The 17,412-nt window shown below is 41.3% G+C and overlaps 1 protein-coding gene across 5 annotated transcripts in view; it reads right to left on the bottom strand.

Moving 5' to 3' along the window:
* Positions 1 to 413: 413 nt before the first annotated feature.
* nt5c3a (5'-nucleotidase, cytosolic IIIA) overlaps positions 414 to 17,412 on the bottom strand; it is a 41,842-nt gene continuing 24,843 nt past the window's right edge. For all 5 annotated transcript variants that reach the window (XM_003222260.4, XM_008112833.3, XM_062984297.1 and 2 more), the window contains 8 exons: positions 16,231 to 16,329; positions 15,562 to 15,631; positions 14,708 to 14,754; positions 7,682 to 7,767; positions 5,263 to 5,352; positions 4,186 to 4,348; positions 3,271 to 3,471; positions 414 to 1,004 (listed from right to left, as the gene is read on the bottom strand). In XM_003222260.4, the coding sequence (XP_003222308.1) occupies positions 903 to 1,004; positions 3,271 to 3,471; positions 4,186 to 4,348; positions 5,263 to 5,352; positions 7,682 to 7,767; positions 14,708 to 14,754; positions 15,562 to 15,631; positions 16,231 to 16,329 (858 nt within the window). In that variant the 3' untranslated portion in view covers positions 414 to 902. The remainder of the gene's footprint in view (positions 1,005 to 3,270; positions 3,472 to 4,185; positions 4,349 to 5,262; positions 5,353 to 7,681; positions 7,768 to 14,707; positions 14,755 to 15,561; positions 15,632 to 16,230; positions 16,330 to 17,412) is intronic.

The following is a 17,412-nucleotide window of genomic DNA, read 5'->3' as shown; positions in this document are numbered from 1 at the left end:
TTAAATCAACTGCAGCCTATGTGTACAAATCTGTAATGGACTGTTTATTGAGAGTTTCTTTGTGGATGACCATGTTAAGATTAATATGGAAAAAAATTGACCTTCATTCTTCTTTTACCCCCCAACTGAAGGAGAATCCCACCTGTTGGTGCAAGGGGTTGAAGAACTTCCCCTTTAATTCACCATATTAAACTATGGAGCTGTCTGAGAGGCTGAGATTGGTAGTGGCTGGTGGGATGTTGGGGATTTTATGTACATTTATAGCTTTATGTTTTATTATCTTTGATGATATATGTTTGATGTTCCTCCCTTTGGTGGAAAAGGTGCTATAAACAAACATTGTTATTAACAAATCAGACATAAACATATCCTTGTGTAATTACTATTATAAAACATTCTAGAAGAGTCATTAGTCATGACCAAAGGGGTTTTAGAAATTTATTGTATAGAACTGCTCTTTCCAATACAAAAGAATGAACAGAGAGCTCTTTTATATGTGCTCTACCATAAAGTATTTTTTCAGGGTATACAAAAAAACCCAACTTTAAAAACACAAAGATGCACTTTGAAATAAATAAGTTTAACTCTTTGCAAATGTACTCTTTTACATTTTTAATACCAGGCTCCCCCATTTCAAAAACATCCCTTTATTAAGAATGAATAAAAAATGAAATCCTTGGTGGGTTACTCACATTGGAACCAAAAAATAAGGGATGCAATTAAAAATGAAGTATGTTTAACAGCAGCAAGGAGTGTCCAAATGATGATGGATGCAGCATACTATTTCCAAACAAATTGTAAGAAAAACAGTTTCAGCAGTAATATTTAAAGACAGTACAAGCAAACTGATCTGTCTTATTTCTTCCATGTGGATGAAAACATGTCAATTGCAATGATGCACGTTACAGTATCTTTTGTAGGATTGAGTTGGCCACATCCAAGGAATCATCTTTCACCAAAACAATGTCGTAGGAGTCCATGTATTTTTCCAGCAATTCTTCAACCTAGTTAGAAGGATGCAAAACAAAATCCAATTGTCAGAAAAAGTTAATACCTCTGGAAACAGCTACAATTTACTAATCTTACTATTATTTACAGTAGTAAAATATCTGTTAACATTATGTAATGAACCTTTTTTGTTCAAAGATGTGTATGTAAACATGTCTGAATACACTGGGAAGGCTTTTAAGTATAAAGCAAATCAAACCCATTCTCATGTTTCTGAGCTATGGAATAAAAATGAATATCAACTTGAATATAAACTGTGCAACCTATTTATATAAAATTGCACAGAAAATACATCATCATCATCATTATTGTATTGCATTTCCCGCTTTTTTCCCCATGGGTGGGATTCAAAGCGTGAGATTAAAAACCACAAATACATATACGTCAATACATAAAATAATCAACTAAAAACATACACCAATTTAGAAAATAACCCAATTTGAACACCCCATATATTATAATAATTTACAACAACTACCATTACAAGTTTCCTTAACATCAGGCCACTGAGGTTATTTGTAAAAATACGTTATGTAGCTCCTACCAATAACAATCCATTTTCATGAGGTTATGTCACAGTTGTCAGGACCAACAAAGCATTCAGAGGTGAATATTACCAGCAGTTATCTGGTAGTGCCTATTATCATTAATCTGGGAACCTGGCTTCACAGGAAAGTTTCAATTTTTGATTGAAAGGTCATTAAGGAAGGGGCCAATTGTGCCTCTCTAGGCAGGGAGTTCCAGAGCCACGGGGCCGCCACAAAAAAGGCCCTCTCTTGTTCCCACCAACCGCACTTGCGACTGGTGGGATCGAGAGAAGGGCCTCTCCTCATGATCTCAGTGTTCGAGTGGGCTGATAGGAGATGCGGTCCCTCAAGTAGGCTGGGCCTGATCCGTTTAGGGCTTTGTAGGCTAAAACCAGCACCTTGAATTACGCCCGGAAACAAACTGAAACCAGTGTAGTTGCTTCTGGAGCTGAGTAGTTCTTTCTCTATATCTCGCTCCCGAAAGCAATCTAGTAGCTAACTTTTGAACCAGTTGTATATAATGTTGTGTAACCCACCCCTCACCAAAACTATAATGCATCACAATTTGTAGCCATACTATAAAGCAGGGTATAGTCAGGCCTGCAAGCCACTCGTGGCTCACAAGAATCAACTATTTTTGAAGGCAAAATACTCTGAAATGCTTTCTGGAAGATATGAGAGGGGAAGGCATTTTCATTATGTTTTCCCATTTGAGTCCTTTTAGTCCTTTGTCTAAATCTGCTAGGAAAAGCCTTTTTTGGGTTTAATACGTATTTGTTGCTCCGAGGTCCTCCAGAAATATGGCATAATTTGTGTGTGTGCCCTTCCAAGCAGAAGTTCACTAATCTCCTACAACTGTCCATCTCTGTTGCAAAGCAATCTGAAGTACGTTAGCTTCTTTTTCAGTTAATAAAACTGAAAACATGTAGGTTCCAGCTAAATTTTAAAATAATGCTACACCCACACTCTGCTGTAAAACAAGAGACGGTCAACTTGGGTCCATTTCAAAAATTGATCAGTGTGAACTTTAGGAAGGAGCAATCTGTCTCTCTTCCATCAGGGGAGCAAGATAAAGAAGGGTTGGGTGAAGAAATGGGAAAATTAATGACTTAATGAGGGAAAAGGAGGTGTTCAGAACAGAGAAGAATGAGGATGATAGAAAGAAGGAAAATACTGTCTCTGGCACTATCTATCAGTCATGCCCTCCCAAGACGTTGCTCACATTTAGCAGCCTAAGCTAAAACACAATGTAGGGTGAACAATTAGTAATATATGCTGTAAACCTCATTCTGGAAGGAATCTGGAAGCTTTAACTTTTTGATGAACTACAGCTTCTCATGCCATCTGCAATGTTAACTATGGTTAGCTGAAACCAGTAACTGGTATGAAGTTTACATATCTGAAAATAATGACAGTAAATTCTGACCATTGTTAGTTGGTACAGCCAGCATAATAAAGTAGTAAAGCAAAAGCAAGACCCCCGGAACAGTATCTGGCTGCACAGAGAAGGGGAAACATGCAATCGTAAGTAAATGGCTTTACAATCAGACACTAAAATAAGAAAATCAATATATATTCAGAAGACACAAGAACAATGCAGGGCTAAAAACGCCTGCTCATGAATGTGTGATGAAATTGAAAAGGCTTTGAAAGATCATAAAACCTGGAAAATCCAAGTGAGCCCAAAACACACTGAAGTCAAATTTTGTGAGAGACCAATAAGATTCACACTTACTTTATCATTGAGATAACCAATCTTAAGAATATGTTCAACATTTGCCACTCCATCTGCCATAGTTAAATCTCCTTGGGAGTCTCCAAGCAATATGATGTTGCTGTTGTCTTTTAATTGTTTGAAGTATTCTGTATTCTTCAAGGCACCGTCATGTTTGTTATAAACATGAATTAATTCTCCTTTAAATCCCTTTAATACGCCCTATAATACATGACAAAATTAGCTCCAAGGTCATGCTTTACAGGTTTAATTACTCCCCCCCAAGAATTATCCAATTACTGTATGCAGTTTATCATAATGTGAACAATGCATTGTTACTTATTCATTAATTACTATATATACTCAAGTATAAGCCTAGTTTTTCAGCCCTTTTTTAGGGCTGAAAAAGCTCCCCTCGGCTTATATTTGAGTGAGGGTCCTGGCCAGCTTCTATTCAGGTTGGCTTATACTTGAGTATATAGGTATTCAGAGTTGGACAGTCTTATCTTATTAAATTCTTATTATCTTAAATTAGTTTTATATAAATATTCAAAAACATTTAACCTACTGATGCCTCAAATAATGCAATTTTATTAATATCTATTTTTATTTTTGAATTTGACCCATAGCTGCTGCATTTCCCACCCTCGTCTTCTACTCGAGTCAATAAGTTTTCCCAGTTTTTGTGGTAAAATTAGGTGCCTCGGCTTATATTTGGGTCGGCTTATACTCGAGTATATTCGGTAATTAGTTTGTTAACATAAATATTTTATTTGACTTACAATCTAACATCAGATTTAGTTATTAACTTAAAAAAAGAAATAATAATTTATTTCTGACTGGGTTGAAATATTAAATTCTCTTCCTTAACAAATGATTTGTATAACATAAAGTTACAGTGAATTAATGGTTTGAATCTGAGAGGTTTATACCTACATTTTCATCAAAATCCATAAAATTGGAAACTACTTTGACATTTGGATGATACACTCCTGCTTGTTGAATAACTTCTTCTAATACGTCTCCAATTCCAGCAGAAAATATGAATACAGGGATATTATGTTTATGGAGTTTATCGAAGAATTGTTCATATCCTTCCCTGTAAAAGAGAAAGATTTTTTAAAAATAAAAAGAATGAAAATCTGACAGTCTGTTCTTTCAGTGCCAACAATGGAAAGTAATTGCTTCCTACTCAATAATTCTGCAAAAATAAGAGGCCATCACTCTGGAATTGTGGGTTCAAACACACAAAATGTGTTATCAAAGGTTTATCTTTTAAAAAACCATGTCATTCAAGTTTTCCATGGAAAAACCTGCTGTGGGTTAATAATCTTCCTTTGACTTCTATTTTTACAGACACACGAGGTTAACTTGGTGAATATGTATGTGACTAGAGGCAAAAAATTGCTTCAGAAAGAGCAAGGGTGAGCAGGGATTAGGGCTATGCCTTTCAAACAAAGATAAGGGGATAGAAAAAGAAAAGGTTAACTTGTTTGTGCAACATCAGCTTTCCTATTCCTCAGGCCTGATGACAGGGCAGAAACATGCAGTAAATGTGACATCTTCACCTCTTTTTCCTGATGAGGTGATGCTTTAATGATGCATGAAAGTGGGGCTAAGAAGGGGATCCCAAAAATTAAATTCAAATAGTGCAAAAGCAGAATAAACATATAAATAACTCAGCACAGTTCTGCTTCTATGCAAGTATTGAATAGGACCATCAGGCCTCATTCAGATGCTGTATCATCACACAGCATGGAAAGAACAACAGTGAGAATAGAGGTAAGGTTTTTGGAAGCATTTGCTTCTGTTTTAGATTTTCTTCATTCTGACATAATATCTCAATCTGGACAAGCTGTGGTTATTATTTATCATGTCTAATTGAAGCAAATAATTCACTTCAAACACGTTTATGAAACTAGCAGAAATACAGTATGGTATCTTTCTATTTCTGAAATTCAAAGCAATTTGTTTTTTATTATTATAAAACTACAGAAAATATTAAAGACTTACTTTAGCATAACATCAGACTCTCTCACAATTTCAGAAAGTTTGTCCTTTTGCAATCCTTGTTCAATAAGTAAAGCATGTGATTTGTTATACCTTAAATGAAAAATAAAAACAGGGCAGCTTACACTTTATTTGTGTTTGCTTAGGCTGCACAACCCTAGCCAGCTTTTCTAATGGTCAGGAATTCTGGGAGTTGAAGTCCAAAACATATGGTGGGCTATAGGGTGTGCATCCCTGGCTAAACTAACATTCATTATTTCTTATTGGAAACAGAAGATATTCATGGAAACATCTAAACAGCTATTAACTGTTGATGGTTGCTTGAGATACATGTATTAGTCTACATAAAATGAACACAGAGAAGTCAAATAACCTTTCAGCCAATGCTTCACAGATAGACAAAATTGCCTTGCACAACATCCTAATTTTTTTGCTGCACATTGTTTTCAAGGTTAGTCTAAAATTACTCTGAACTGCTTAATTAATCAACCACTGAAAGCAACTGCCCTGAAAAGGAAGTACAGTAGAGTCTCACTTATCCAACATAAACGGGCCAGCAGAACGTTGGATAAGCGAATATGTTGGATAATAAGGAGGGATTAAGGAAAAGCCTATTACACATCAAATTAAGTTATGATTTTACAAATTAAGCACTAAAACATAATGTTTAACAACAAATTTGACAGAAAAAGTAGTTCAATACGCAATAATGCTATGTAGTAATTACTGTATTTACGAATTTAGCACCAATATATCACGATGTATTGAAAACATTGACTACAAAAATGCGTTGGATAATCCAGAACGTTGGATAAGCGAGTGTTGGATAAGTGAGACTCTACTGTATTACTAAAATGTTTCTCACTAATTTTCATCTGCGTTTTCCACTGAGAAATAATTTACATATATTTTATTAGACTTCACTTTCATAAGCTGCCTTTTACCATTTAAATGCATTTCATTTTTTCAGAAATATTTTCAAATTGAAAAGCCCATTGAGGAAATGGATGGTGTTATTTTGAAAAGAACAGTTTTAAGTAAGACTGGCTTGGGTTGCTGTGAGTTTTCCAGGCTGTATGGCCATGTTCCACAAGCATTCTCTCCTTCTGGAACATGGACATACAGCCTGGAAAGCAACCCAGTGATTCTGGCAATGAAAGCCTTCGACAAAACATTAAGACTGGCATATTTGTCAACATGTATTTTTGGTGTGCAAAAGCAAGGAACTGGATTTGATAGTAACAATCATGAAGGGCTGGTTCAGAAAAAATGTTTGGAGCCACCCATGATCACCTCCACTCCCTTCAGTGTTGCCAGAAGCAGCTTGGAAGCACTTGTTCTCATTTTACATTCAACATAACTTACTGTGTTAACCATACTTGGGTAAACTATGGTTCATTTTAGCTATTACTGGCTGACACAAATTACCCTTAAACCAGACTAGGAAACTACAGTAGAGTCTCACTTATCCAACATAAACGGGCTGGCAGAATGTTGGATAAGCGAATATGTTGGATAATGAGGAAGGATTAAGGAAAAGCCTATTAAACATCAAATTAGGTTATTATTTTACAATTTAAGCATCAAAGCATCATGTTTAACAACAAATTTGACAAAAAGTAGTTCAATATGCAGTAATGCTACGTAGTAATTACTGTATTTAGGAATTTAGTACCAAAACATCACAATGTATTGAAAACATTGACTACAAAAACACTGACTACTAAAAGGCAGACTGTGTTGGATAATCGAGAATTTTGGATAAGTGAGACTTTACTGTAGCTTGTTTTAATACAGTTTATGAATTAAGATAATGACATTGGGTAAAGGTAAAGCATTTCCCCTGTCATAAAATCTAGTTGTGTCTAACTCGGAGTTGGTGCTCATCTCCATTTCTAAGCTGAAGAGCCGGCGTTGTCCGTAGACACCTCCAAGGTCATGTGGCCAGCATGACTGCATGGAGCGCTGTTACCTTCCCGCCGGAGCGATACTTATTGTTCTACTCACATTTGCATGTTTACAAAATGCTAGGTTGGTAGAAGCTGGGATTAACAGCGGGAGCTCACCCCACTACCCGGATTCGAACTGCCGATCTTTTGGTCAGAAAGTTCTGCAGCTCAGCAGTTTAACCCGCTGTCACCAGGGGTTTCAATAATGACGTTAGGGTGACATAAATTGTAATCAGTCTAAAACAGATGTGGAAATTTCCAGTATCCTCCTCACAAACTTGCTTGAATCAGTCCAAGGCTTGCTGAGGATCACTCTCCAAATATTAAACCATAACATGGAGGATAAAATGCATTTGAGCAGAGGAGTAATTAAAAGTGGGGTTCAGAAACCTGAAACATCTTGCAATTGAGATATTAATATTATGTGTAGCAAAACCTACTGAAAGGGAACTGGTCACCTTTCATAAACTCACCACTCAACCATGTAAGGATACTTTTCTTCAATTGTAAGACTAGGATCAATTTCAATAGCATAATATATTTCTTTCAGTTGGTATAACTGAAAAGAAAAAAATATTCTTGATTAAAATTCTTGGCAATTTTTGTGATTAAACTAATTTGCAGCCTTGATCCTTATATACCATATTTCATTTCATAATAGTCACCAACACATAATAGTAGCACCCTCCTTTTAGGGGTCCCGGTTTTGCTATGTTATGATCCCTTGCATAATAGCCAACCCCACCCATGCACCTGCAGCTCAGGGAAGCACCAGTGCTAAAGACAGGTTGCTTACCTGTAACCATGTTTCTTAGAATGTACTCTGTGAATTCACACTAGTGGAGAGACTGTGCCTGCGTGGGCTCCAACGGAAACTCTTCCAAGCTAAAACTTTTGAATTCTGGCGGTAACCCCGCCCCTCTCCCTGGAGGGCATAAAAGGCCATCCTTGGCACCTCCTCTCCAGTTCCTGCGCTGCAAAAAGCGACGAGAAAGGGAGAGGTTTGCCTGTGGGGAAGGAAGGGTGGGACTGTGTGAATTCAGAAGAAACATGGTTACAGGTAAGCAGCCTGTTTTTTCTTCTTCGTGTACTCTGTGAATGCACACTAGTGGAGACTAGCAAGCTTAGGTGCAGGATGGTGGGACAGAGCAAACCCGACAACGAGTTGGATGTCCAAAACCATGATTTTATTAGGCACAAACGATAAACGAGTGCAAGAAAGGGGTCGAAGCATCAACCAAGTGCATATAAGAATATACAAAATGGCAGTTGAAAAGACCCCCGATACCGTGGCCACCCATCCATCCACGAGGAGAAGGAACAACATACCCAAACAACTCCCATAGGGAGGGCAGATCATAACACTATCTCCAAGGAACCGAGGAGAAAGGAAAATATATCATAAGAGGTACGTAATGCAAACAGTGTAAGTAACATTACAGTGCAAAAGGCATCTCAAGGTAAATGTCCCTGATAAGGGAGGATGGTAATGAAAGTACAACATAAGCATTTTAACATGGAAACCCCAAAATAAAGAGGTGTGAGTCATAAACCATAAATGTGATAGCCTTTTCAGTAACTGAGGGAACGAGCCCCAGGAGCGGGACCGAGGGGCATATCACGACAGGCAGGACGATAAGATCGACCTGGCAAAGGCCGAGTCTCCAAGACTTTTAGAATCCATTCTATAGTGGGAGACAATCGTCGAGGGAGTAGACCAAATTGCTGCTCGACAAATGGAGTCAAGAGGAATGCTCCTTAAGAATGCAGTGGAAGCAGAAAGACCCCTTGTCGACCTTGATTGGACCGAAGCTGGGGGAGGACGCTTAGCCAGTTCGTAAGCAAGTTCTATGGCCTGAGCGATCCAGTGGGACAACCTCTGGGGCGAAATTGGGTTGCCCAATTTGTCCGAGGCGTACGCAACAAAGAGTTTAGGAGTCTTGCGCGTAGCCTTAATCCTGTCCTTGTAGAAAAGGAGGGCCCTCCTGATGTCGAGAAGATGGAGCCTATGCTCAAGTGGAGATGATGGGTTCGGAAAGAAAGCTGGAAGCACGATGTCCTGGTTAAGGTGGAATGCGGACACCACCTTAGGAACAAAAGTGATGTCCGGGCGAAGCACAGCACGGTCGTGATGAAACCGGAGGTAGGGTTTGTCCACCAGAAGGGCCGCCAGCTCCGACCGTCTCTGGGCCGAGGTGACTGCAACCAGGAACGCGACCTTCCAGGAAAGGAGATGGAGGTCAGCAGAAGCCATTGGCTCAAAAGGAGGAGACGTCAGCTGGGACAAGACGAGCTCGAGACTCCAGCCAGGTGTCGGAGGGTGCACTGGGGGGCAAAGGTTGTTGTAGCCCCTCAGAAAGGTTTTTACCAGGTGACTTGAAAACAGGGAAGGTTGCCCCTGGTGCTGGAAGTACCAGGAGAGAGCCGCTAGATAAGACTTTATTGAGGCAAGAGAGAGCTTCCGCTCCGCAAGAGTAAGAAGGAAGTCCGGGACCAGCGGGACCGAGGTGGAGAGGGCCTCGATGTCGAAGGAAGGCATGGAACTTGGCGATTTTGTAGGCATAAGCCCTAGAGGTCACTGGCTTATAATCTGTGCAGAGGATTGTCTGGAGGTCTGGGTGGAAGGAGCTCAGGGAAGAATCCTCCAGGCCGTTAAATGTAGGGACGGAACGTCCAGGTGGAGGAATTGTCCGTCCTGGGTGGTGAGAAGGTGAGGAAGTGGCGGGAGTAGGCGAAAGGTCCCCGACAACAGTTGCAGAAGAGCTGGGTACTACAATTGGCATGGCCAGGCAGGGGCTATGAGAATCACCATCGCCAAGGTTAGACGAAGCCTCTCTAGTACCCTCAGGATCAACAGAAATGGCAGAAACAAGTAGAGGGGTTCGATGGACCAGTCCAGAAGAAAAGCGTCCCCTAGACAACCGGGGGCTGTTCTCGGAGGTAGTCTCACCCCGAACCAGGGGAGTTGAGCATTGCTGGGGGAGGCAAACAAGTCTAGAGTTGGCCACCCCCATTCGTTGAAGACATGATGGAGTCTCGGGATCGAGACGTCATTCGTGAGGTGAGGTCGTCATTCTGCTGAGTGAGTCCGCCAGGCCATTCCGCACATCGGGAAGGTGAATGGCCGTCAGGGAAATACCGTGGGCTATGCACCACAGCCAGATCTTGGATGAGAGAGACATGAGCTTTTTCGAGCCGGTACCGCCCTGCTTGTTGATGTAATACATTGCGATGGCGTTGTCCATTTGGATTAGTACAGTCTTGTGGGGCAGGGATCGAGCAAAGGCTTGGAGAGCTTTGAAGATCGCTAAGAGTTCTAGGAAATTTATGTGATTAATTCTTTCTTGAGACGAACAAAGGTCTTGAACTGTAAGGTTGTCCATGTGAGCCCCCCACGCGTAGTTGGAGGAATCGGTCATTATCGTGACCGACAGGAGTGGTGGGTGAAAGGGTAGGCCCTTGCAGACATTGGCTCGACTCCTCCACCAGCGAAAGGACCAACGGACATGGGTCGGTACTGTAAGGAACATGGAGCTGGGATGAAGGAGAGGTTTGAAAGTGTCTATAAACCATCTTTGAAGAGGCCTTAGATGGAGCCTGGCGAAGGGGGTAACTAGAACCGTAGATGCCATGTGGCCAAGAAGGACTTGAACACAGCGGGCCCGGACTCTGTGGTTGTTCTGGAGGAGCATCAGGTGCTGAGTCCCCTCGGGGAGATGGGCAGGGTAGAAATATCGGAAATAAATAGTAAATAATTTGTAGAGCTAAGAACTTGTCTGATGGCAGGGAGGCTGTTTGAGTAATGGAGTTGAAGAGGGCCCCGATGAAGTGTATCTTTCTGGAGGGAGTAAGATGAGACTTCTCGGCATTCAACTGGAGGCCGAGAGTGTCCAGAAGGCATAGAGTCTCGGAGACACGACGTTCCAGTACTGTTGGGTTGGGACTGACAATCATCCAATCGTCCAGGTAGGGGGAAATGGTAATGCCTTGCTTCTTTAGGTGAGCCGCCACCACGGCGACCACCTTGGTAAATACCCGCGGAGCGGTTACAAGTCCGAAAGGAAGGACTGCAAACTGGTAGGTTTGGTCGAGGAGCTTGAAAGAGAGGAAGCATCTGTGAGACACCCGTACTGCGATGTGGAAGTAAGTGTCTTGTAAGTCTATGAAAGTTAAGTAGTTGGAGCATAGGGAGGATGGAAGCAACGGAGACCATGCGGAATTTCGAGGAATGGATAAACAGGTTCAGAGCTCTTAAGTCAAGAATGGGGCAAAGTCCTCCACCCCTTTTGGGGACCGTGAAGTATCTCAAGAAAAAACTTCGAGGGTCCTGCTAGGAAGGAGACGGCTGTATGGCCCCTTTGGCGAGGAGAGAATCGACCTCGGCGCAGATTTCCGGCAAGGGGTCGGTATGAAGGACCCGGCCCATAGAGGGAAGCTCCTCAAATTCCAAGGCATATCCGTCCTGGACAATACGGAGAACCCAGGCATCCGAGGTGATAGACGCCCATTCGTGGTAGAAGGGAGCTAGTCAATCTCAGAAGTGACAAGGAGGGCGGTGTGGTGTAAAGCTTGGTGGCAGCGTGACGGCTGCAGCGGTATCGGAGATGGAAACTGTACCTAGGGATAGGACGTCAGGCTCGACGCTGGGTGTGAGTGACGGTAGCAGCTCCTCGTCCCCTATCCTTCGGGACCTGGTGTTGGCGGCGGGGCTGTTGTTGGCGCTGCTGGCTAGAGCTGGAGGAGCGTCTGAAGCCCTGGTGCCGAAAGGACTGAGGTGGGAAGCGTCGGTACCGTTGAGGGAACCAACGAGTGCGCTGAGTGTGTGGCTGATCGGTTCCACACTTAGAGGCGAGGATCTTAAAATCATGATTTGATTTCAGTTTGTCATCAGTCCCCGCATTGAAGAGGCCAAGGGCATCGAAGGGTAAGTTCTTGATCACCTGTAGAGAGGATGAGGACAAGCCAGAAGACCTCAATCAAGAGTGTCGACGAATGGCCACCGCGTGAACGATCATTTTGCCGGCCATATCACCGGTATGCGTGGCCATTTGAATTTGATGGTGGGCCAAAGAGTCTGCCTCCTGCTGGAGGGTAGAGAGGACTGAGCGATCCTCATCAGAAAGCTTCACAAAGAAGGGCTGGGCCTTCTCCCACAGAATTTGCTGATACGTCCCCATACAAGCTCCATAATTTGCCATTCAGCAAAGAAGGAGAGCTTCGGAATAGTTTTTGACCTACTGCATCAAATCTTTTTCCTTCTCTATCGGCCGGTGAGTTGAACTGCCGGCCCGAAGAGTGAGAAGCCTTGACCACCATTGAGTTCGGGTCAGGGTGATGCTTTAGCCACTCCAGGGTTTCATCATCCATACGATACCATACCTTGATCTTTTTCGAGGTGGGAGGTATCGAGGATGGGGTTTTCCAGGAGGCCTGGATGACATCCAACAAATAAGGAAGGAAAGGAAGGAGCATGGCTGGAGGAGCTGGAGCTTGGACCCTCTTAAAAATGGGATCGGTTACAGCCTTCGAAGTTTGTTTAATCTCCATCCCCAAGGCGTCTGCCATGCTTACCATCTGGTCCGAGAAGGCACGGATGTTGTCCGTGGGTGAAGGCGGGTCAACTTCATAAGCATCATGGGGAGGAGAGAGATCAAGTCCCAAGGAGACGACCGAGGCCGAGAGTATCGACTCCGGAAGTTCAGCGTCGAGCTCATCCTCCTCAGCCCCTTGAGGGGACCGGGGAGGAGAGGAAAGCACAGTCTCTGGAGGAGGTATTGCCTTAAGAGCAGCAACAGTTCTGCAGCTGATGATCCTTGGAGGCCGAGGCCTGAGAAGCCCGAGCAAGATGGGTCGTCTGTCTTCCCCTTTCAGGAGTCTGAGGAGGGGGAAAGAGCTCTTGGCGGGCTTGCCGGCGCTGGATAAGAGGCTGAGGGGCTCTGACCACCCTATTGGTCGAGCAATCAGGTGAAACTTGGGTCTCGCTCTCAGACGACCGACGAGGCGGGGACTGAGAGGTCGAGCGTAATCGTTGTGCTGGTTGAATCGGAGACAATCTGCTTGAAGAGGCGGCAGAGGATGAGGGAACATCTCTCCTAGAAGAGGTGGAGGAAGATGAGTACTGGGTCATGTGCTTCTTCGCCAGGGGCTGTTTAGATGGAGCCCTCATGGATTTCCCCAGTGTCAGCAGGATAGGGCAAACTGCTGCCGAGTCGGATTGGGCTCGGCGAGATTCCTGCTGGGCCCTCTTAAAAGCGATTTTCATTGCAGAAGTCGATGGCGGTGAGGCCACGTGAGATCGGGTCGACACTGCTGAAGCCAGGGAGCTCGATGTCGAGGAAGGGCCGACCTTACCCGACTGGGTCGAAACGGTCACCATAGTTACCGTGTAAGGTTTTGCAGATTTTGTGGCCTTCGAGGTCTTGGAGGCCTTGGAGGAAACGGATGAGGCCTTTCCAGGTCTTGCCGCCATCAAGGTCGAGGCAGCGGATTCAGGAGCAAGGGATTTTTTGTAAATAGCTGCCCTGAGCCTGGCAGCCCTGTTTCTCCTTGCTTGGGCTGTAAAGGCCAGGCAGATTCGACAGGAACCGACAACGTGACTTTCACCAAGACAGAGAAGGCACTTGGCGTAGCCATTGGAATCAGAAATCTTAGCGGCACATTGAGTGCAGCGTTTAAAGCGCGTAGTTGACATAGGCAAGAAACGAAGAGTCTGATGTGAGCTTCTGCGGCAGAAAAAAGGAACTGGAGAGCGGGCACCGAGGGCGGCCTTTTATGCCCTCCGGGGAGAGGGGTGGGGTTACCGCCAGAATTCAAAAGTTTTAGCTCCGAAGTTTTCGTTGGAGCCCGTGCAGGCGCAGTCTCTCCACTAGTGTGCATTCACAGAGTACACAAAGAAAAAATAAAATTTCTTCATGTAATAGTTACACCCCCTTTTTAACAAAAAAGGGAAAGTGCGACTATTATGCGATGAAATACCATATTTTACCATGTACAGAACAGACAATTCCTGGATTTTGGTAAAGTGGCAATGCATCACATTGATGAAAATTCACCTACCCACTACTCTATGTTAGAGTTAAAGTCAAAATCAGGAAAACAACAGTTGTTACATGAAATACGTTTCACTTAAGCTTTCTGTTTTATAGTTCCAAAATTAAGCTAACATAATAACAATACATAGAATAAAAGTGACAAAAATGGCAACCGTGACTTATGGCATCATAATGACTAGCAAAATTATTGTGGCACAAGCTTTTCTATATTTGAGTCTGCTTATTCAGACGTATGAGACCAGATATAGAGAGATGGTTATTCATAGAGATGCAGATACACAAAGAAAAATAAAAGAAAAATAAGAAAATATAAATCACCACAAAATCTAAATAGGTATGCCGTGAGGCAATTCTAAAAAGAGCTCCAGCAAATTATTCATTCACAATAATTGATAACAGAATTCCAAAGAAACTAACCACTCAACTCAGTTCCAGTTTTAGGATTACCTTTTTGCGACTTTCATCTGTTATGAGTTTACAGTTGTCAATGATATCTGAAAGATATTTAGAAAATTATTATTAGAAACTTTGTTTGAGCAAGCAATAGAGCATTCCAGCTCATCCTCATTCTGTATAGTTTTAAACTATTCAAAACATAAATACCACTATTGTTTAAACCAGGCCTGCACAAACTGTGGCCCCTCCAGGAGTTTGGGACTCAGACTCCCAGGTTGTCGGATGGTTAGGAATCCTGGGAGCTGAAGTTTAAAACACCTGAAAGGCCACAAATTGTGCAGGCCTGGTATAAAAGATAATTTAAAAATAACAATTAAAATAATAAAATCTAGGAGTTATATAAAGTTATGCACTAGGAAAGGAATCTAAATGAGCTTTTCAGTATAAATTTTTCCAGCATCCTTCATTTAATAAGAATCTTTCAAATAGGAAACTCCTGAAAATGAATAGGGATTATTAATTTTTTCATAAATGGCGAACCGTTAGTGACACAGTGTAACATATGAGCTAAGTAATAAAATGCAAAGGTAGAAATTAGTGATACAGTGTAACATATAAGCTAAATAATAAAATGCAAAGGAAGCACTTAGTGATACAGTGTAACATATGAGCTAAGTAATACAACGCAAACATTTCTAAGATTAATGTTAAGTAGAGAGAAAAAGGAGAAACTTTATTAGATCAAATATTATCTATTTAAAAACACCCTAAGTCGATTAGCAGAGCTATCCTACACAAGTCTAACAAAAAGCTTATTTTGAATTAAATGCTTTCTCCTAGGTAAATGGGCTGCATGTCTAATTTTGATGAAACAGATCTTTTTATAAGCAATGAACAGTACTCACTATGGCATGTTGGACATCTTTTACCATTGTGAGAAAATCTACTCAACGTCATATCAAAGTCTGTAATTATCTGCAAAAAGATGAAGAACACATTATTAGTCATGAATACTCTGGTTTCTCTTCAAATCGTTCACATTTTTTGCCTTCTATTAAATATTGTATCTTATACCCATCATTTCAAAAAGCAAGCTAATGCAATATTGGTGTTAAATCTATGAGGATAACTCTTTCTGAACCTTGACTCTGTACCTTGATCTCTTCTTCTCTGGTGATCATAAAGCCAAGTGTAAAAAAATTACACCAGTTTTAATTAACTGCACCCTAGTTTTGCATCTTAGTTTGAATAAACTAAAGTTTACTAAAGTGATCAAACTCTGAACCTTAATTTGTAGAACTGGTTTGTTTTAGTAAACCATAGCTGATTAGCCACAGTGTAAGTTATTCTGTAGCTTCTAAACTTTTCCTTGCTGCTATAATTTGTCCTCTTCCAACAGAGCTCATATAACTGCAGTGCCATAATTCATACAACAGATACAATTGACTTGTGTTCTCTGTGTGTGGATATTTTAAAAAAGTTAATAATAAGCATTAGTAAATGTTTTTGTTCTTAAATCTTAATTAACAGCTAAGATTAGTCTTTCAGTTCTACAAATATGTTTTGTGCTTTACCTGAAGTTTAGTAGCTCCTCCCTTGATGAGGCCACAGATAATTTCTTCCACCCTTCCTGGGTCCTTGATATGGACGGTTTTCTTCTGGAATTCTGGCATCTAGGAAAAACAAAACAAGAGGAATGTTCCTTTTAGATTTTGGATTGCTAGTATGCAGGAAAAGCTAGCAAAAGAAGATATATGTGCATTAAAAGAAATCATATTCTAACTCAGAGGAATAAATGGAGCACATCGGATGTTCAGACACTAAAAATGATAGGCATGTTAACCTAACCTTCTCATAAGTTCTTCTGAGCACTTCTCAGGTTTTTTCAGTCTATTCTGTAATATAAATATAAGTAGCTTGCAACTGGAGAGGTTACTATGTGCAATGTCACTTCTGCTGTTATCAAGTTGGTTGCTACAAAATGAGTGTCCTAAGCCTTATCATGGCTCTTGAACATGCTCCTAAAATGTAATAAAAAGCATTTCCCAACACAAAATTTATTACATGTCCAAGCATACCTCTCCATAATTACTTCTCTGAGACTATTCATGATTATTATGACAGCTATAGGAATCAATTTATACAGATACCCTGAAGAACTATAAGACAGATTTAGGGGAAAGCAGGAATTCAATACTGATGGCACAAACTGTAGAGGGCAATGAGATTCAGAATTCAAAGCTTATAGACAAGATCCACGTGGCTTCATGAAAGACGCTGTGAGACACAATGAGAGCATCTTTAAAGTGGCAGTTAGCCTGGGAAAGGATTAACTAAACATTAATTAAGTTGATGTTGTACAAAGCAGCCACTCAATTATTTTATAACCTGACACTTAGGTAATGGACATTCTTTTAGAATGAATACATTTGGAATAGTGTACTAAAATGACATCACATGACAATATCCTTTAGGAAGGATGCCAAACATCTTACTTGGACAGTAATGAACCCATTAACCTATTCGCTCTCAGTCTTAAATCAGCGCATCAAATGATTGTACATAACGACATTTGACATAGGCATGAAAATATCCTGGGTGCAGTAAATGAATTAATATTAAGTGCATTCAGAGGCTGTAAGGAATACATTGGACACTAAGTTTACACTTGCCTAGCTGGTTCTTTATTAGTTGAAATTCCTCAAGGAGAGACAAAGCATAGTTTTGTAAATGAAATAATCTAAGTTTTTCTTATC

The sequence above is a fragment of the Anolis carolinensis genome, chromosome 6 (assembly GCF_035594765.1).
Source record: "Anolis carolinensis isolate JA03-04 chromosome 6, rAnoCar3.1.pri, whole genome shotgun sequence".
NCBI lineage: Eukaryota > Metazoa > Chordata > Lepidosauria > Squamata > Dactyloidae > Anolis > Anolis carolinensis.
This window is presented reverse-complemented; position numbering and strand designations above follow the sequence as displayed.